General features: G+C 42.7%; 1 protein-coding gene across 1 annotated transcript in view; it reads left to right on the top strand.

Annotated features, from left to right (window-relative positions):
• The window catches only part of BPHL (biphenyl hydrolase like), a 46707-nt gene that overhangs the window by 3456 nt on the left and 20227 nt on the right, over positions 1-23024 (top strand). The window contains exon 4 of the mRNA XM_083145160.1: positions 17510-17676. Coding sequence (XP_083001286.1) covers positions 17510-17676 — 167 coding nt within the window. The remainder of the gene's footprint in view (positions 1-17509; positions 17677-23024) is intronic.

The raw sequence follows: 23024 nt of genomic DNA, 5'->3' as shown, positions 1-23024 counted from the left end.
TATACTGAAAAAATCTAAGCTGTATGATATACAGTTTTAAAGGAAGCAGTTAAGGCCAAGATTTTCATTAAGCCCGCGAGGTGCTAGAGTATCTAATGTGTATATCCAGCAGCACTCTTTTTGCAATAGTGCAAGAGATCTGTTGCCCCCCCCCCCCCCCCCCAGCTAGCGGGGGCACATGGTCTATAATTTTGTATTGCAGTGCTGCGATGGAATGTCTCGCTTCACTAAAGTGGCAGGCCACAGGTTGCTCGCTCTTGCCGGTGGTTATGGCTGCTTTGATGGCCGATCTGTGTGCAGCAGCTCGTTCTTTGAATTGTCGGTCCATTTTGCCGACATACTGTCTGCCACACGGACAACTAATGAGATATATCACGAATTTGGACATGCACCCTAATCGATGTCGAATCTTGTACCTTTTCCCTGTGTAAGGGTGGCAGAAACTATCGCCAGGTATCAAATGGCTGCATGTGGTGCACCCACAGCAGCGGTAGCAGCCCAATTTAGGCATGCTAAGAAAGGTAGAAGGTGCAGGAGGGGGGTACTTGATGTTGTTATGTACTAATAGGTCCTTAAGGTTTTTGCCTCTTTTGTACGCACTCATTATGGTTTTAGATTGCAGAGTTGTGAGTGTAGGGTCAGATTTTACAATCGGCCAGTGCTTTTTAGCGATGTTGTTAATTTTAGGGCTATGGGAATGGTAAGTGTTTACCCAAATGACTGCTGTACTTTTAGGCTTAACTGTCAGGACTTCTTGACGTGTCAAAGATGCCACTTTTTCTTTGACTTTCAGAACCTCTTGTTTGGGATACCCTTTCTGTACAACTTTTTCGGCCATTAGATCAAGGGCTGGGTGCAGGTCTGCGGCTTCACTTGTAACTCTGTGGACATACATTAGCTGTGAATGCAGTAGTGCCTTAATAAGGGGGACTGGATGGTGGCTGGAGGCCAGCAACATTGTGTTCCTGTCAGTTGGCTTAACGTACAGTGAAGTAATGATTTCTTTGATGCCAATGTTTACATCAAGATAGTGAACTTGGGTGGGATGTATACTGTACGTAAAGTTGATGGGAGAATGGGACAGGTTGTGCTGACTGATATGACTAGTAAATGAGACTTCATTTCCTGACCAGATGACCAAAAGGTCATCTATTAGCGGGTGTAGAATATCGTTGTATTTGGCACATTGTAATGTATCCACTGTTTACGAGATACTCCTATTATTATTTCACGAGTGTTTGTTTACAACTGCTGTTTTTCTATTGGTTCACAGTGGTCAAGCCTCCCTCCGTGCGCCCTGCACGTTCTAAGAGTGGGCGTAACGTCATCATTCAGCGTCCCCCCGGTCGGCGCGTGCGGGATCCTCGGACAGAGCCAGCCACTATTTAGGTAAGCCTAACACCTATTGTAAATTGTTCTCACCTCAGCACCTTGATAAAAAAAAGCCTGCAGGCTTTTGAAACGTCGGTTACCCACACCGCTTAACTCCTGTTCTTTTTTTCCGAGTGCCGCCGCCCCCCCAGCGTTTTTTTTATATATATATATATATATATATATATATATATATATATATATATATATATATATATATATATATATATATTAGAACAATGTTGCACAACACTTGAAGATCTCAGCTGTGAAGTGCTGTAACCACGTAAATGAGTAGTAGATCGAAGAATTTTGAAGCCAGCACATCCAAATCCTATAGAATGAAAAAAGTCTTTATATCAGGAAAAAAGTCCATACAAATGACAAGAGGTATCCATGGAATACAGGCAGTACATCCAATGTAAATAGAATACTTATATATGAAGCTGATACATCATGGAAGTCCTCAGATGGTTTACTCATGCCCGACGGCCGTTTCGCTGGCGTCTCACCGTCCTCAGGAGCATGTATATATATATTATATGCACACACACATGGAAACCCCCCTTATAAATCCTGCAATTGCCCCTGTGACTTAATGCTTTTGATGTTTTTGAACATGTCAACATAATGTATGTCGACTGTTTTCATGTTTGACCTGTTGCATGTCGACCTATTGACAGTAGACCCCATGACCCATACCTGTAGACTGTTGGATTAAAGGCTTACTTTTGATGTTTTTCAAGAAAAAGTGGGTGTACTCGAGATGGGGTACTCAGAGTAGGAATAGGCGCCCTGTGGGGTGTGTTGCTAAGCTGCTCCTGCTTGAGGGGTGTTAACCCTCTAGGGATATAGAATATAGAAAAAAAGGTGGTGGAGCGCTAGGACTGGATCAATTGGATAGTACAAATTTAATGAAAAATAATATATAAGTTAAAATAACAGCTGGAATGACATAGATATAAAAATAACAATATAATGTAACAATGACAATAAAATTGGACAAGGAGGTAATACTTATGTCTCTGAAATGCTGCCGTATGTGTCCCTGGAGTAGGAGGGTTTGGAATCCCTGGAAGATGCCCAATAAAGATGGTTTTTGCAGTGGCCATACTTTTGATGTTTTTCAGCTACTTTCGGCTCAAAATCTGCTAGTGTGTATGGGCGGATGATGAACGGTGAGCGCTGATGTGTGCTTCCTCATCGCAGTCCGCCGCTATCCGTTGGGCTGTTTTATCAGCGGAGTGAACCACTTTCCACCGTTTTGTACGAGACAGGGCGATTCAGCTGTAATTTGGGCTCTTTTATTGCGATTGTGGTGATCAGTCGTAGAAAAACAGCCCAAATTGCAGGTGAATGACAGCTGGGCTGATGCGATGCGCGCCCCCGTGCACATTGCACCGGACCCTCCGAATTGCTGTTTTGAGACCTGTAGGGTCATCATTACTATGAGATATATTTAATTCAGAGGGCAGTTCCCAGAGCTATTAATTCAGCTCGCTGCTATATCTGAGAATCACAGAACTTGCGACTTAAACCAGGTGTTTAGTGAGAGCCGGCATTCTCTGTCTCGATTGCCTGCCGCAATGCTGTTTTAGTTTAAAATTCTGAGGTCCTCCTTCTCACCTCTGCAACCCTATTATGTCAGTTGTCTTTAGGTGCCTTATGGAGTTTGAAGCTGCAGACTCTGATAGTTTATTTGTCATTTTATTCTACTTTATAGTTTGGTGGTGTGTGCTGCTTATACCAGGGCATAGCTTGAGTGCAGCGGCTGCAAAGAAAAGGCAGGTATCCTGGCCTAGCGGACCGGGTATGCCTTCACCATTTTGGAGTGTGCCAGTTGGCAGTGCTGTCCTGGATCTTGCTCGGTTTTCCTCAGAGCACTCCAAAGACAGGCAGCCATGCTGTACAGGCATACAAAGTGCTTTTCCCTCACAGGTTAGTAGCATTGCAAGGAGAGTGCAATCATTGAGTAGGGGGGCAGAAGGGAAGTGAAGGAGAGGAGAAGTGGAGGAGAGGGGGAGCGGAGAAGGAACAGGAGAGGGGGTAAGGAGAGGAGGAGGAGAAGGGGGCAGTTGAGAGGGGGAGCAGAGAAGGGAGAGAGGGGGGGCAGAGGGGAGGAGGAGAAGGGGAAGCGGAGGAGAGGAGGAAAAGGAGCGGAGAAGGAGGGGAGCAGAGGATAAAGAGCTGAGGAGGGGAGGAAGAGGGAGAGCAGAAGTAGAGGAGAAGGAGGGGAATTGAAAGAGAGGGCATGGAGGAGGGGGAGTATAGGGGAGGGCGAGAGGAGAAGCAGAGAATGGAGAGGAGAAGGGAGAGCAGGAGCGGGGGATGAGGAGAAGGGAATGAAGGGGAGCAGAGGTGGAGTGGAAAGGGGGAGAAAGAGGTGGAGCGGAGAAGGGAGAGCAGGAGGAGGGGGAAGTGGAGGAGAGGGGAATGAAGAGGGAAAAGTGAAGGAGAGGGAGGAGAAGGGAGAGCGGCGCCAGACATTCTTCCCAGTGCCGAGTCTTCTCATGGTGACTTAAGCCGATCCATGGCACCACACTTTCTTCCTGGCGTTGAGTATTTTTTTTAATGCACCCAACTGCAGCAGGGACCACAGCAGCTCCCGCTCCCTAGTCCTGGAGCACTAGGAAAGTGCAGCCGCCTCTGCGCACTTTTATGCATTTAAAAAAATAACACTCCTGGGTCAGTGGAGAAGTGCCGGTATGCCATACATATATATATATATAGACAGCAGGGATGCCCGGCACTCCACTTCAGCATATGGATATAATTGCTCAGGTGCCTTCTTAGGTCGTGTGTCAGACCAACATAAGCAGCAGGAAACAAGCGGCACTCACGAGACTTCAATGCGGTGAAAAAAACACTTTCTTTATTGGAAATCCAACATGTTTCGGGTGTTACCCGTCGTCAGGGACAAAGTGCACAGTGAAAGATACATACATTTATACCCGTTTAACAAACACACCCCCCTCATTAAAATTAAACTTACCACAGCCGTGATCAGCGTGCTACCAGAGACCGTCTCAGCGTGCATCAGACATACCAAATGCAGCAACTGATGACCTCAGTGGTGAGCGCCGGGCTGGGCAGCGTCTGCGTTGCCATAGTTACAAAGCAAAGCACAGACGGACAGAAATGTATTTAAAAACAAAATTACAATCGATACATTGTAGGCCGTAAATGCAACATGTCTTTACAAATATATATATAGCATATAAAGCATTGAACTATAATTAATGTACATAGCAAAGCAGCATTGAGACAGAAAAACAGATTATAGGAAACAATTTAAGCCGGCATATTCATTAAGCCCTTTAGGGGATAAACTGTCTAATTTATGTATCCACATACATTCTAACTGGAGAAGCTTACGATTTCTGTCACCCCCCCTGATGTTCTCCGGGATATGATCTATGATGCGTGACCTTATACTAGCAATAGAATGGCCTGCCTGTATGCAATGTCTGGCTACAGGGTGCTCACTGGTATTGTTCTTCAGTGCTGCACGGATTGTGCTGCGATGATTCGCCATTCTTTCTTTGAAGGTTGTAGTGGTCTTACCTACATAGATAAGACCACATGGACAAATTAATGTATAAACAATATATTTGGAAGTACAAGTTAAGACAGATTTAATAAAGAATTTTTTTCCCGTATAAGGGTGACAGAATGAGTTCCCCGCTAACATAGAGCTGCAAGTGGTGCAGCCCGTACACCGATAGCAGCCTGGTTTTTTAGAAAGAAAGTGATGGGTGACAGTAGGTTTATTTAGGTTGGTCACATCCAATTTAACCAGTCTGTCTCTAAGATTTTTACCCCTAGAGTATGCTGGCATTAAGCGGGTGCCGTGTAAATCTTTAAGCTGTTGGTCAGTATTAACGATTGGCCAAAGCTGTTTAATGGCTCTATTGGAAGTGGTACTAGAAGTCGTATACCTATTTACCCAAGGAATAATGGGGACTGACCCTTCTTTTATTTTGGGTACCATGGTGTCTGCTCTTGGGGTATCCATCACTTTCTGTTTAACAGCTCTCAAATCTTTGGTATTATAGCCTCTTTGTTGAAATTTGGCTACCATATTGTTAAGGGCTGGTTCTATTTTAGCGGGGTTACTAACAATCCTTTTAACCCTAAGCATTTGGGAATAAGGGAGGCCAAATTTCAATGCTGGAGGATGGAAACTATCCGATCGCAAGATCGTATTCCGATCCGTGGCCTTCACATATAAATCTGTATCCAATCTGCCCTCTACCACATTAATACTGACATCTAAAAAATTGACTTTTTCCCTGCTAATCAAATATGTAAATTTAACAACACTAGCAGATTCATTGTGCTCATCTAACATTTTCTGTAGAACATCTGGAGCACCTTTATAGATAAACAGTAGGTCATCAATAAATCTGACAAACAATGCTGTCTCTGCGAAGAAAGGTTGTTGGTAAATAAGGGTCTTCTCCAGGCGGATCATGAAGGCGTTGGCGTACGATGGGGCCACATTCGACCCCATCGCACAGCCCCGCCTCTGCAGATAGAACCGCCCATTGAAGAAAAAATAGTTACGGGTCAAAGTCATTTTTAATAATTCAATAAATAGTGCAATAGGTGGTCCCCTGTAACTGTCGTTATCAGTCACAAGGTCCACTACTGCATCTATACCGGCTGCATGCGGGATACATGTGTATAAACTGACCACGTCAGCGCTACACAAGGTGATGTCAGTGTCATTCAAATCCAACCCCTCTATTTTTTGTATGAGGTCGGTAGTATCCCTGATGTAGGACCGGGAGTGTTGTACACAAGGATTAAGGTAGATGTCTAAATATGTGGACACAGATTGGTACAATGACCCCCTGGCAGAGATGATAGGCCTACCAGGGGGATCAATTACACTTTTATGTATTTTAGGCAGCGTGTAGAACAATGGTACAATAGGGTGGTCAACCACTAATGTTTTATAAATATCGTTAGTAATGTACCCATTGTCTGCAGCTGCCTTCAACACATTGTCTAATTCACACTTGTACTGCATAGTAGGGTCACAGGACAAAACATCATATACCGAGGTATCATTTAATTGGCGATTACTTTCCTGTATATAAGCATTAGTGTTCTGCACTACAACACCACCTCCTTTATCAGCATTTCTAATAATAACATCTGAGCGCTCGCTGAGATGTTTTAAAGCTTGTCTTTCTGCAGGAGTTAAGTTAGGATAGACAGTCACCTTTTTGCTGGCATTCAGTCCGGTCATCTCCATCATGCGGCTAAATGATTTGATGCTGGAATTGGTAGAAACAGGATCGAACGTAGATTTTTTCTGAAATTTCTTTAAAGGGACAGGTATTGGATCCCTGGTAGTAGTCTGTGGATTATTGCCGAAATATTCCTTTAATTTCAGAGTCCGATTAAATTTGTAATTTTCCACCTTCCATTGAAAAGCGTTAAAAGTAGTTGTAGGTACGAAAGAGAGTCCTTTTGATAGAATATTATGTTCAGCATCAGTTAAAGGGACATCAGACAAGTTAAACACTGTAGAAGTTAACGAGCAGTTTTTTTGGTTTGCTTTCCCCCTTTGGTTTTGACCACCTCTTCTTGTGTGGGTACGGGGGGCTTTTTTCCACCTGCCCGCCTGGTGGTAACTCCTAAAGGGAGCAATTTTGAGGATGATGCCTGAGAGTCGACATCACTCATCGACGTACTTGTGTCGCCTCTATTTTTATTCATGCCCCTGTTGTATCTGGGCTTGCGGTGCGGGAATGGATGAGCATTTTTTTGTGGATTTAGCCAATGATAAACAGTGTTTGTGTCATAGTCTGACTGCACTTTGCGACGTTTTTCCAATTTAAAGTTAATCAGGTCTCTTTTGTACGTTTCCACTGAAGAGGTTAATTTTTCCAGCCAATTGGTGCTTGTGTCATTTTCTAATGAAGATTTTTTTGTAGCTTCAAATGCAGAGATTTGGAGTTGTGTCAGAGCTAGTTCACGTTTGGATTCCTCTATAACTAATAATAATAAGTCCATGGAACATTTGTTGAGTATCCCAATCCATTTTTTACAGAATGGGATATTATGGCGGCCAATGGTGGGGGTGTTTCTTACGCGGAAACCGCGTGGAATCTGTTTATCTTTGTAATAATCAGACAGGGATATGCCGTGATACAAAAAATCTGTTTCTCTTTTTTTCAATCGAAACCATTCTTTGTACAAGTCCTCCACTGCTGGAGTTGTTGTATCTTGGGCAAGTGTCCTTGTATACAATATGTTGTCAGCTTCTGCATCAGAGTAGCTGAAATTGCCACCTGGTTCAATGCTGGTCAGCTGTACACCTGGTATTGCGTCTTCCATGTTGCACAGTAAATGAGTAGAGTGGCGATGTACTCACGGAATGTAAAGATAGTAGGGAGATGTCCACCAAACGAATTTGGAATAAGCGGTAGCGGTGCCTTGGCAGAGGGTCCTCACTCAAGGTGTCGATCCTCCAAATACAGACAGCAGGGATGCCCGGCACTCCACTTCAGCATATGGATATAATTGCTCAGGTGCCTTCTTAGGTCGTGTGTCAGACCAACATAAGCAGCAGGAAACAAGCGGCACTCACGAGACTTCAATGCGGTGAAAAAAACACTTTCTTTATTGGAAATCCAACATGTTTCGGGTGTTACCCGTCGTCAGGGACAAAGTGCACAGTGAAAGATACATACATTTATACCCGTTTAACAAACACACCCCCCTCATTAAAATTAAACTTACCACAGCCGTGATCAGCGTGCTACCAGAGACCGTCTCAGCGTGCATCAGACATACCAAATGCAGCAACTGATGACCTCAGTGGTGAGCGCCGGGCTGGGCAGCGTCTGCGTTGCCATAGTTACAAAGCAAAGCACAGACGGACAGAAATGTATTTAAAAACAAAATTACAATCGATACATTGTAGGCCGTAAATGCAACATGTCTTTACAAATATATATATAGCATATAAAGCATTGAACTATAATTAATGTACATAGCAAAGCAGCATTGAGACAGAAAAACAGATTATAGGAAACAATTTAAGCCGGCATATTCATTAAGCCCTTTAGGGGATAAACTGTCTAATTTATGTATCCACATACATTCTAACTGGAGAAGCTTACGATTTCTGTCACCCCCCCTGATGTTCTCCGGGATATGATCTATGATGCGTGACCTTATACTAGCAATAGAATGGCCTGCCTGTATGCAATGTCTGGCTACAGGGTGCTCACTGGTATTGTTCTTCAGTGCTGCACGGATTGTGCTGCGATGATTCGCCATTCTTTCTTTGAAGGTTGTAGTGGTCTTACCTACATAGATAAGACCACATGGACAAATTAATGTATAAACAATATATTTGGAAGTACAAGTTAAGACAGATTTAATAAAGAATTTTTTTCCCGTATAAGGGTGACAGAATGAGTTCCCCGCTAACATAGAGCTGCAAGTGGTGCAGCCCGTACACCGATAGCAGCCTGGTTTTTTAAAAAACCAGGCTGCTATCGGTGTACGGGCTGCACCACTTGCAGCTCTATGTTAGCGGGGAACTCATTCTGTCACCCTTATACGGGAAAAAAATTCTTTATTAAATCTGTCTTAACTTGTACTTCCAAATATATTGTTTATACATTAATTTGTCCATGTGGTCTTATCTATGTAGGTAAGACCACTACAACCTTCAAAGAAAGAATGGCGAATCATCGCAGCACAATCCGTGCAGCACTGAAGAACAATACCAGTGAGCACCCTGTAGCCAGACATTGCATACAGGCAGGCCATTCTATTGCTAGTATAAGGTCACGCATCATAGATCATATCCCGGAGAACATCAGGGGGGGTGACAGAAATCGTAAGCTTCTCCAGTTAGAATGTATGTGGATACATAAATTAGACAGTTTATCCCCTAAAGGGCTTAATGAATATGCCGGCTTAAATTGTTTCCTATAATCTGTTTTTCTGTCTCAATGCTGCTTTGCTATGTACATTAATTATAGTTCAATGCTTTATATGCTATATATATATTTGTAAAGACATGTTGCATTTACGGCCTACAATGTATCGATTGTAATTTTGTTTTTAAATACATTTCTGTCCGTCTGTGCTTTGCTTTGTAACTATGGCAACGCAGACGCTGCCCAGCCCGGCGCTCACCACTGAGGTCATCAGTTGCTGCATTTGGTATGTCTGATGCACGCTGAGACGGTCTCTGGTAGCACGCTGATCACGGCTGTGGTAAGTTTAATTTTAATGAGGGGGGTGTGTTTGTTAAACGGGTATAAATGTATGTATCTTTCACTGTGCACTTTGTCCCTGACGACGGGTAACACCCGAAACATGTTGGATTTCCAATAAAGAAAGTGTTTTTTTCACCGCATTGAAGTCTCGTGAGTGCCGCTTGTTTCCTGCTGCTTATGTTGGTCTGACACACGACCTAAGAAGGCACCTGAGCAATTATATCCATATGCTGAAGTGGAGTGCCGGGCATCCCTGCTGTCTGTATTTGGAGGATCGACACCTTGAGTGAGGACCCTCTGCCATGGCACCGCTACCGCTTATTCCAAATTCGTTTGGTGGACATCTCCCTACTATCTTTACATTCTGTGAGTACATCGCCACTCTACTCATTTACTGTGCAACATGGAAGACGCAATACCAGGTGTACAGCTGACCAGCATTGAACCAGGTGGCAATTTCAGCTACTCTGATGCAGAAGCTGACAACATATTGTATACAAGGACACTTGCCCAAGATACAACAACTCCAGCAGTGGAGGACTTGTACAAAGAATGGTTTCGATTGAAAAAAAGAGAAACAGATTTTTTGTATCACGGCATATCCCTGTCTGATTATTACAAAGATAAACAGATTCCACGCGGTTTCCGCGTAAGAAACACCCCCACCATTGGCCGCCATAATATCCCATTCTGTAAAAAATGGATTGGGATACTCAACAAATGTTCCATGGACTTATTATTATTAGTTATAGAGGAATCCAAACGTGAACTAGCTCTGACACAACTCCAAATCTCTGCATTTGAAGCTACAAAAAAATCTTCATTAGAAAATGACACAAGCACCAATTGGCTGGAAAAATTAACCTCTTCAGTGGAAACGTACAAAAGAGACCTGATTAACTTTAAATTGGAAAAACGTCGCAAAGTGCAGTCAGACTATGACACAAACACTGTTTATCATTGGCTAAATCCACAAAAAAATGCTCATCCATTCCCGCACCGCAAGCCCAGATACAACAGGGGCATGAATAAAAATAGAGGCGACACAAGTACGTCGATGAGTGATGTCGACTCTCAGGCATCATCCTCAAAATCGCTCCCTTTAGGAGTTACCACCAGGCGGGCAGGTGGAAAAAAGCCCCCCGTACCCACACAAGAAGAGGTGGTCAAAACCAAAGGGGGAAAGCAAACCAAAAAAACTGCTCGTTAACTTCTACAGTGTTTAACTTGTCTGATGTCCCTTTAACTGATGCTGAACATAATATTCTATCAAAAGGACTCTCTTTCGTACCTACAACTACTTTTAACGCTTTTCAATGGAAGGTGGAAAATTACAAATTTAATCGGACTCTGAAATTAAAGGAATATTTCGGCAATAATCCACAGACTACTACCAGGGATCCAATACCTGTCCCTTTAAAGAAATTTCAGAAAAAATCTACGTTCGATCCTGTTTCTACCAATTCCAGCATCAAATCATTTAGCCGCATGATGGAGATGACCGGACTGAATGCCAGCAAAAAGGTGACTGTCTATCCTAACTTAACTCCTGCAGAAAGACAAGCTTTAAAACATCTCAGCGAGCGCTCAGATGTTATTATTAGAAATGCTGATAAAGGAGGTGGTGTTGTAGTGCAGAACACTAATGCTTATATACAGGAAAGTAATCGCCAATTAAATGATACCTCGGTATATGATGTTTTGTCCTGTGACCCTACTATGCAGTACAAGTGTGAATTAGACAATGTGTTGAAGGCAGCTGCAGACAATGGGTACATTACTAACGATATTTATAAAACATTAGTGGTTGACCACCCTATTGTACCATTGTTCTACACGCTGCCTAAAATACATAAAAGTGTAATTGATCCCCCTGGTAGGCCTATCATCTCTGCCAGGGGGTCATTGTACCAATCTGTGTCCACATATTTAGACATCTACCTTAATCCTTGTGTACAACACTCCCGGTCCTACATCAGGGATACTACCGACCTCATACAAAAAATAGAGGGGTTGGATTTGAATGACACTGACATCACCTTGTGTAGCGCTGACGTGGTCAGTTTATACACATGTATCCCGCATGCAGCCGGTATAGATGCAGTAGTGGACCTTGTGACTGATAACGACAGTTACAGGGGACCACCTATTGCACTATTTATTGAATTATTAAAAATGACTTTGACCCGTAACTATTTTTTCTTCAATGGGCGGTTCTATCTGCAGAGGCGGGGCTGTGCGATGGGGTCGAATGTGGCCCCATCGTACGCCAACGCCTTCATGATCCGCCTGGAGAAGACCCTTATTTACCAACAACCTTTCTTCGCAGAGACAGCATTGTTTGTCAGATTTATTGATGACCTACTGTTTATCTATAAAGGTGCTCCAGATGTTCTACAGAAAATGTTAGATGAGCACAATGAATCTGCTAGTGTTGTTAAATTTACATATTTGATTAGCAGGGAAAAAGTCAATTTTTTAGATGTCAGTATTAATGTGGTAGAGGGCAGATTGGATACAGATTTATATGTGAAGGCCACGGATCGGAATACGATCTTGCGATCGGATAGTTTCCATCCTCCAGCATTGAAATTTGGCCTCCCTTATTCCCAAATGCTTAGGGTTAAAAGGATTGTTAGTAACCCCGCTAAAATAGAACCAGCCCTTAACAATATGGTAGCCAAATTTCAACAAAGAGGCTATAATACCAAAGATTTGAGAGCTGTTAAACAGAAAGTGATGGATACCCCAAGAGCAGACACCATGGTACCCAAAATAAAAGAAGGGTCAGTCCCCATTATTCCTTGGGTAAATAGGTATACGACTTCTAGTACCACTTCCAATAGAGCCATTAAACAGCTTTGGCCAATCGTTAATACTGACCAACAGCTTAAAGATTTACACGGCACCCGCTTAATGCCAGCATACTCTAGGGGTAAAAATCTTAGAGACAGACTGGTTAAATTGGATGTGACCAACCTAAATAAACCTACTGTCACCCATCACTTTCTTTCTAAAAAACCAGGCTGCTATCGGTGTACGGGCTGCACCACTTGCAGCTCTATGTTAGCGGGGAACTCATTCTGTCACCCTTATACGGGAAAAAAATTCTTTATTAAATCTGTCTTAACTTGTACTTCCAAATATATTGTTTATACATTAATTTGTCCATGTGGTCTTATCTATGTAGGTAAGACCACTACAACCTTCAAAGAAAGAATGGCGAATCATCGCAGCACAATCCGTGCAGCACTGAAGAACAATACCAGTGAGCACCCTGTAGCCAGACATTGCATACAGGCAGGCCATTCTATTGCTAGTATAAGGTCACGCATCATAGATCATATCCCGGAGAACATCAGGGGGGGTGACAGAAATCGTAAGCTTCTCCAGTTAGAATGTATGTGGATACATAAATTAGACAGTTTATCCCCTAAAGGGCTTAATGAATATGCCGGCTTAAATTGTTTCCTATAATCTGTTTTTCTGTCTCAATGCTGCTTTGCTATGTACATTAATTATAGTTCAATGCTTTATATGCTATATATATATTTGTAAAGACATGTTGCATTTACGGCCTACAATGTATCGATTGTAATTTTGTTTTTAAATACATTTCTGTCCGTCTGTGCTTTGCTTTGTAACTATGGCAACGCAGACGCTGCCCAGCCCGGCGCTCACCACTGAGGTCATCAGTTGCTGCATTTGGTATGTCTGATGCACGCTGAGACGGTCTCTGGTAGCACGCTGATCACGGCTGTGGTAAGTTTAATTTTAATGAGGGGGGTGTGTTTGTTAAACGGGTATAAATGTATGTATCTTTCACTGTGCACTTTGTCCCTGACGACGGGTAACACCCGAAACATGTTGGATTTCCAATAAAGAAAGTGTTTTTTTCACCGCATTGAAGTCTCGTGAGTGCCGCTTGTTTCCTGCTGCTTATGTTGGTCTGACACACGACCTAAGAAGGCACCTGAGCAATTATATCCATATGCTGAAGTGGAGTGCCGGGCATCCCTGCTGTCTGTATTTGGAGGATCGACACCTTGAGTGAGGACCCTCTGCCAAGGCACCGCTACCGCTTATTCCAAATTCGTTTGGTGGACATCTCCCTACTATCTTTACATTCCGTGAGTACATCGCCACTCTACTCATTTACTGTGCAACATGGAAGACGCAATACCAGGTGTACAGCTGACCAGCATTGAACCAGGTGGCAATTTCAGCTACTCTGATGCAGAAGCTGACAACATATTGTATACAAGGACACTTGCCCAAGATACAACAACTCCAGCAGTGGAGGACTTGTACAAAGAATGGTTTCGATTGAAAAAAAGAGAAACAGATTTTTTGTATCACGGCATATCCCTGTCTGATTATTACAAAGATAAACAGATTCCACGCGGTTTCCGCGTAAGAAACACCCCCACCATTGGCCGCCATAATATCCCATTCTGTAAAAAATGGATTGGGATACTCAACAAATGTTCCATGGACTTATTATTATTAGTTATAGAGGAATCCAAACGTGAACTAGCTCTGACACAACTCCAAATCTCTGCATTTGAAGCTACAAAAAAATCTTCATTAGAAAATGACACAAGCACCAATTGGCTGGAAAAATTAACCTCTTCAGTGGAAACGTACAAAAGAGACCTGATTAACTTTAAATTGGAAAAACGTCGCAAAGTGCAGTCAGACTATGACACAAACACTGTTTATCATTGGCTAAATCCACAAAAAAATGCTCATCCATTCCCGCACCGCAAGCCCAGATACAACAGGGGCATGAATAAAAATAGAGGCGACACAAGTACGTCGATGAGTGATGTCGACTCTCAGGCATCATCCTCAAAATCGCTCCCTTTAGGAGTTACCACCAGGCGGGCAGGTGGAAAAAAGCCCCCCGTACCCACACAAGAAGAGGTGGTCAAAACCAAAGGGGGAAAGCAAACCAAAAAAACTGCTCGTTAACTTCTACAGTGTTTAACTTGTCTGATGTCCCTTTAACTGATGCTGAACATAATATTCTATCAAAAGGACTCTCTTTCGTACCTACAACTACTTTTAACGCTTTTCAATGGAAGGTGGAAAATTACAAATTTAATCGGACTCTGAAATTAAAGGAATATTTCGGCAATAATCCACAGACTACTACCAGGGATCCAATACCTGTCCCTTTAAAGAAATTTCAGAAAAAATCTACGTTCAATCCTGTTTCTACCAATTCCAGCATCAAATCATTTAGCCGCATGATGGAGATGACCGGACTGAATGCCAGCAAAAAGGTGACTGTCTATCCTAACTTAACTCCTGCAGAAAGACAAGCTTTAAAACATCTCAGCGAGCGCTCAGATGTTATTATTAGAAATGCTGATAAAGGAGGTGGTGTTGTAGTGCAGAACACTAATGCTTATATACAGGAAAGTAATCGCCAATTAAATGATACCTCGGTATATGATGTTTTGTCCTGTGACCCTACTATGCAGTACAAGTGTGAATTAGACAATGTGTTGAAGGCAGCTGCAGACAATGGGTACATTACTAACGATATTTATAAAACATTAGTGGTTGACCACCCTATTGTACCATTGTTCTACACGCTGCCTAAAATACATAAAAGTGTAATTGATCCCCCTGGTAGGCCTATCATCTCTGCCAGGGGGTCATTGTACCAATCTGTGTCCACATATTTAGACATCTACCTTAATCCTTGTGTACAACACTCCCGGTCCTACATCAGGGATACTACCGACCTCATACAAAAAATAGAGGGGTTGGATTTGAATGACACTGACATCACCTTGTGTAGCGCTGACGTGGTCAGTTTATACACATGTATCCCGCATGCAGCCGGTATAGATGCAGTAGTGGACCTTGTGACTGATAACGACAGTTACAGGGGACCACCTATTGCACTATTTATTGAATTATTAAAAATGACTTTGACCCGTAACTATTTTTTCTTCAATGGGCGGTTCTATCTGCAGAGGCGGGGCTGTGCGATGGGGTCGAATGTGGCCCCATCGTACGCCAACGCCTTCATGATCCGCCTGGAGAAGACCCTTATTTACCAACAACCTTTCTTCGCAGAGACAGCATTGTTTGTCAGATTTATTGATGACCTACTGTTTATCTATAAAGGTGCTCCAGATGTTCTACAGAAAATGTTAGATGAGCACAATGAATCTGCTAGTGTTGTTAAATTTACATATTTGATTAGCAGGGAAAAAGTCAATTTTTTAGATGTCAGTATTAATGTGGTAGAGGGCAGATTGGATACAGATTTATATGTGAAGGCCACGGATCGGAATACGATCTTGCGATCGGATAGTTTCCATCCTCCAGCATTGAAATTTGGCCTCCCTTATTCCCAAATGCTTAGGGTTAAAAGGATTGTTAGTAACCCCGCTAAAATAGAACCAGCCCTTAACAATATGGTAGCCAAATTTCAACAAAGAGGCTATAATACCAAAGATTTGAGAGCTGTTAAACAGAAAGTGATGGATACCCCAAGAGCAGACACCATGGTACCCAAAATAAAAGAAGGGTCAGTCCCCATTATTCCTTGGGTAAATAGGTATACGACTTCTAGTACCACTTCCAATAGAGCCATTAAACAGCTTTGGCCAATCGTTAATACTGACCAACAGCTTAAAGATTTACACGGCACCCGCTTAATGCCAGCATACTCTAGGGGTAAAAATCTTAGAGACAGACTGGTTAAATTGGATGTGACCAACCTAAATAAACCTACTGTCACCCATCACTTTCTTTCTAAAAAACCAGGCTGCTATCGGTGTACGGGCTGCACCACTTGCAGCTCTATGTTAGCGGGGAACTCATTCTGTCACCCTTATACGGGAAAAAAATTCTTTATTAAATCTGTCTTAACTTGTACTTCCAAATATATTGTTTATACATTAATTTGTCCATGTGGTCTTATCTATGTAGGTAAGACCACTACAACCTTCAAAGAAAGAATGGCGAATCATCGCAGCACAATCCGTGCAGCACTGAAGAACAATACCAGTGAGCACCCTGTAGCCAGACATTGCATACAGGCAGGCCATTCTATTGCTAGTATAAGGTCACGCATCATAGATCATATCCCGGAGAACATCAGGGGGGGTGACAGAAATCGTAAGCTTCTCCAGTTAGAATGTATGTGGATACATAAATTAGACAGTTTATCCCCTAAAGGGCTTAATGAATATGCCGGCTTAAATTGTTTCCTATAATCTGTTTTTCTGTCTCAATGCTGCTTTGCTATGTACATTAATTATAGTTCAATGCTTTATATGCTATATATATATTTGTAAAGACATGTTGCATTTACGGCCTACAATGTATCGATTGTAATTTTGTTTTTAAATACATTTCTGTCCGTCTGTGCTTTGCTTTGTAACTATGGCAACGCAGACGCTGCCCAGCCCGGCGCTCACCACTGAGGTCATCAGTTGCTGCATTTGGTATGTCTGATGCACGCTGAGACGGTCTCTGGTAGCACGCTGATCACGGCTGTGGTAAGTTTAATTTTAATGAGGGGGGTGTGTTTGTTAAACGGGTATAAATGTATGTATCTTTCACTGTGCACTTTGTCCCTGACGACGGGTAACACCCGAAACATGTTGGATTTCCAATAAAGAAAGTGTTTTTTTCACCGCATTGAAGTCTCGTGAGTGCCGCTTGTTTCCTGCTGCTTATATATATATATATATATATATATATATATATATATATATATATATATATATATTATTATGCAACTGTATGTTTTTTCTTAGGCACAATATTGCTGACAAATTTAGACATTGTATATTCTGTTAGGACATTTTAAGGATTTCTTGCAGGGTTGTCCTAAAATGTTCATGTTTTGGTAATAGGAAGCAGTCAGACAGACTTTGCACCGCAACTCAAGTATATGAATAAAGACCTTTTCACTGTCGTTGCTTGGGATCCTCGGGGATATGGCCTCTCTATACCACCAGCCAGAGACTTCCCCACTGACTTTTTTTCAAGAGATGCAAAAGATGCAGTAGATTTAATGCAGGTAAATACAGATTTCTTACATGGGTAATTTATTAATGTTGCTAGTTATTACTTGTTTTACTGGCACTCCTATTCGCTACATTATTATCAATTCCACTATCCTGGTGGAAGTAGAATTATAATGTACTTTATATTTTCTACTGTTAACTATAGTGAAATTGAAATGGGTGGATCTGATAGGAGTGCAGGTAACTGTTATCATATACTTTATATGCCCACCATACCATCTTAATTTACTTATGTCTATATTGGGTCCAGTTGTTAGGTTGTCAACTCTGTCTAGGTTGACCACTATTGGTCAACATAGTCAATAGGTCGACATGCACTAGGACAACACAAGAATAGGTTGACATGGCAATGGTTGACACATGAAATAGTCGACTTGAGTTTTTCACAATTGTTTTTACATCTAGGTAATTTGTTCGTACATTACAATCCACGTTGACTACAGTTGGGAATGGTAAACTGTGCTGCGTTAAACGAGGCACCGTGCCCGAAGCATGTTAAGCGAAGCAAGCTAAGCAAGGGTACGCCTACACTATATGGGGGTCCATGTCGACAGATGTTAACAGAAACACCAAACACTTAAAAAAACTCAGAGTAACCTTATCCTGTGCCTACCATGTCGACATGTTGCATGTGTCAACCTTTTGTCCATGTCAACCCCTTGCATGTCAACTTTTTTCCTGTGTCGATTTCATTTGCGACCAATAGTTGTTGATCTAATGACTGTCGTCCCTTCATACTATTGACCTAATAGTCCACACCCGTCTGTATACATCTGCCTCTGGTACCATATAGAACAACACCTCCTCTACTAGCAATTAACTTATCAAATATGGAACCTGGCAAACTTTTTTTTTTTTTTTTATATCTTCTCTTATGTTTACCTTTGTAAGGTGCTTGGGGACTGATAAACCCATAGTGATTGGACCAAATGTAAGTCAGGTGCTGGAATGACCTATAAAAATTTTAGTCCCATTCATTAATAATGCCTGACCAATTCTATTGCTACATCTGTCAGACCACACTTAGGTCTACAGTCATTAGGTCGACCCCACTAGGTCGACTGGCAGGAAGTTTGACCTGACTTAATGTCGACATGGGCCAAGGTCGACATGACTTAAGGTCGAATTTGCATAAAGGTCGACATGAGGAAGGTCGACTGTTCATAAGGTTGAAATGGGTTTTTCACTGTTTTTTTGACCCGAATGTCGACACAGTCGACATGGACACAGTTGGCAATGAGAATCGGACCCTTGCATCGCTGGCTTCGCTCGCAATGCTTCGGGCACGGTGGCTCGCTTCGCTCGCCACAGCTTTAATAACCTCCTCCACGCCCTAGTGGATGGTAGGGCATGAAATACCGCCTGTCGGCACATGTTGGCTCAAAAAACAGTGAAAAACCCATGTCGACCTTATGACCAGTCGACCTTCCTCATGTCGACCTTTATGCAAATTCGACCTTAAGTTATGTCGACCTTGGCCCATGTCGACCTTAAGTCAGGTCGACCTTCCTGCCAGTCGACCTAGTGGGGTCGACCTAATGACTGTAGACCTAAGTTCATTCTAATAGATGTACCGATTCCCATTTAGTCACACATATATGTTCTATCTACCAGAGTATTAGACATAACTATTATACTTTCTGTACCATTCCAGATATAGCTATGTTAGGGCAGTATGCACCCATGGTTCTTCAAATGTTGTAAATACACAACTCTGATGTTCTTCAGGTTATTGTTGTAATTATTTTTGTTGTTGCTATATTTCATTCTCTGCTACAGAATATTTTTCCTAATTTCCCATCCATTCATACAGTATATACTCATTTTCATTCCTGCTCGTCACTGGGAGATCTCAGAGGGGAAGTTCAGGGTGGGGCAGTTTGATCTGCATAATCACAGCCTGATGTACCAATTGCCATCACATACTGTATATTATATATTAGTTTACCACAGAATTCCATGTGACCCTTTTTAAAGTCCTTATGATAATTAATTTCTCTGGCATCATGTTCAGTATATTTTTAGAAATATTTTTCAAATTACTCACTTAATAATTATGTAAAAAATGCTGCACTACTTTTGAGGAAATCTCCTATTTATATCAATGATTATAGACTTTTTTTAGGGGAATTAAACTGTTAGCAATGCAGTGATCCACAAAATCTTGATCTCTGTAGCCGTCACTTATACAGTAAATCCATGTCTATGGTAATGTTTCAGTCCTGGTTAAAATAATAAGGGAGAAATGTGTGAGGTCCCCCTGTATTTAAAAAACCCATCACCGGGCTCTTTGTCTGGTCCTGGTTTCAAACACTGTCCACCTGTCAACCACATGAAGGGCTGGGGGACTGCAGATGATGTTGAAAACTGTATTCGCAGACTGTTCTTACTGGGCTGTGCATGTTCTTGCTTGTCAAGAAGATGACCATTGGGTAGAGCGCAAATCATCTGTGAATGGTATTTTTAGTTCTGTTTTAAAATCATGCTAAATCGCATGTGAAAAATCACAAATGTTTTAAAAAAAAAACACGCAAATGTAATATGGTGCCATTTTTTTAAACACAGTTCGAATTCCCATGCGATTTAGTGCAATTTTTTTAAGTAAGGAAAATATGCAATTTTTAGACATTTGCAATTTTTTAGACTTGATAGTGTGCGGTATTTAGTAAAAAAAAAAAAATGCAGTGAAGGTCCCCCCTATGGAGCATAACCAGTCCTGGGCTCATTGTGCCTGACCTGGTTTCAAAAATACTAGGAACAAAATTGTAGGGGTCCCCCGTATTTCTGAAACCAGCCCCGTCCCCACTCCAGCTGTGGTGCGCATGGTACGGCCGGGGAACTTTTTTTTTTAAATTCAATAATTTTTTATTCACTTTTTTACATAACAAACAATACGCCCCTCCCCCCCCCCCCCCCCCCCCCCCCACATATATATATATGTCATAGGTAGTAACATAACAGACGAATTGGCAAAGTTAGGCATAGTCAACGTTTACATTGTGATGGCAATTATCAAAGGAGAGCTAAGACAGTGTATTCTAAACATTCTCATTTCTCTAGCATAGTACAGGATATGTGGATACCCGAGGGCGCCTACTCGGGTAAAGTTGGTAAGAGCATCCCAGAGAAAATAAAGAAATGTTCACGTACAAGGAGCATAATCACCATCCACTTACGTGGTTTGCAGTATTATATTAATATGCCAACAATGACTATGACAGCTAAATAATTCTGCCCAATACTAATATAGTAAATCAAAATAAACCTCCCCCCCCAAAAACCAAAACAAATCTCCCTTATAACCCCCCACCCTGTACTACCCAACCCCAACTAAGGTGTACTTGGATCCCTGAAACTATACCCCCCCATCTAACTATGCTAACTTATGCTACCTAACTATTCCCATCCCCCCCCCCCCCCCCCAAATAATGACAGGATATTATACCAAGTATGTGTTTAGGGCTTAATCTTAGACCACAAAAAGATCAAATCACAATCGAGCTTTCCCCCTAAATATCAGCAATATAGATTTGCCAGAATAAATCTATAAAAATAGAAATGAAAATGCCCTACCCCCCCCCCCCCCCATATAAAAGTACAGAATAGAAATAGAGATAACCCGAGGGCTACCAACCCATGGCTCTTAAAGCAGACAACATTTTACCCAGTTCCCCAACCTGAACATATGCATATAGGATAATGCCCTTAATAACGTGTATATATAGAAGCTAGCATGTGGCCTCGTTTAAAAGAGTACTCTACCATCTATAGAGAAATAGGCTTAGAAAAAACATTGTTCCAATAGACAAAAGTCCGAGCATAGACAAGAAAAAATATCCCAGATTGCCATATAGTGCGGTACGTTAGTCCGGCCATTTCTCCGGCCCAATGCAGGGAAAGAATAACGGACCAGGGTTTCCTCCAGCATCAAAGGGAAAAGCAGGGGAAGATTCAAGGTAGAAGTGCGATCCGTTCCAAGTATGGTTGGCATGTGTTCCATATACGTAAAGCAATTTTGAACATGCCGCAGGATTTATAAGATGGCAAGACAGGATTCTAGACATATTTACAGGGTTATGCAAGTAGTTGTCCTGACAATATAGTGGTGCATAGACCTCATAGGTTGTAGGGACATTACATGTGTGCACATCGTTTACACATACATCAGCAGGTGCAGCAGGTGTATCATTGTCACAGGGGGGACCAATATTATCCCACTGTGAGCCAGTAAGTTTATTGAGAAGCCTGTCTGTAACGGAGGTAATGACCTGCAGGATATGCTTCAATGAGGCTTCCATCTCAAGCCTAGTACCAGGAGGGGATAGAGATGTAAAAGCAGTCCCACAGTCACAAGTTATCTCTGCAGTAATATATGGAGGCAAGCACGTTCCAGAGTTATAGGCAGATATCAGCAGAAAGCCGCCCCTCTCCTCCTTCAGCGATAGCAGGATTTTTCAAGGGAAACAGTATATAGATATGGGTCTTAAAGGCACCAGTATAATGATCCCGGGCACCCCAGGCAGGCAGTCAATAGAGTGTATACCGACCGTATCCACGGCTGACCCCCACTATAATGTCAGGAGTTAATGCACTCACATATGGTCCATAGCGTTGACCTCCAGCAGTGTCCAGGATTAGTAACAGCCAGGCACAGGAGAGACACTACAGATGTAGTAAGGCGCCCCAGCCCGACCTCCACGCGGGCAAGATGGCGCCCGCCCTCCCTGCGCGGCCCGCAGCAGCACCCCCAAGACGGGAGCACTCCCTGCTCTCTCCGCTCCAATAACAGGGAGCAGCCGGCGCCAGCACCTCTCACCCGCCGTAGTACCCGGGCAGGCAGCGCCGTCACAGTATCCCGGCGGTGAAGGGAAAAGGACCAACGGCGTCTGAATCTCTGCTGTTGTGCAGGCCGCGGGCAGCGTCGTCCCCCGTCCAGCGGCCGGATAAGCCTTGAAGGTCACTGGCGGTACTGCTGGGCACAAGGCACTGTATCTTGCTCCCTGTGTGAGGGTCAGGGTCCCCGGCGGCAGCGAAAAAGGATATTATACAGGATCTATTGTTGGAGCTCAGGATATCTGCTGCCTACTCCATCGGCGTCCAGGCCACGCCACGGCCGGGGAACTTTACATAAAAAGTGTCCCTGGCTGTGGCATGACACCGCAGGCTGTTGGAGCCCGGTGCCGGTTCCAAAATACAAGAGACCCCCAGTTTTTTTGTCACACATATATTTGAAACAGGACCTGTCCAAGAGTCTGGGGCTGGTTTCAGAAATTCGGTTGACCCCTACGCTTTTTGTCCCCCATGTTTTTGGAACTAGATCTGACTCAATGAGCCCAGAGCT

Source organism: Crinia signifera, chromosome 5, assembly GCF_055691185.1.
Source record: "Crinia signifera chromosome 5, ASM5569118v1, whole genome shotgun sequence".
Classification (NCBI taxonomy): domain Eukaryota; kingdom Metazoa; phylum Chordata; class Amphibia; order Anura; family Myobatrachidae; genus Crinia; species Crinia signifera.
This window is presented reverse-complemented; position numbering and strand designations above follow the sequence as displayed.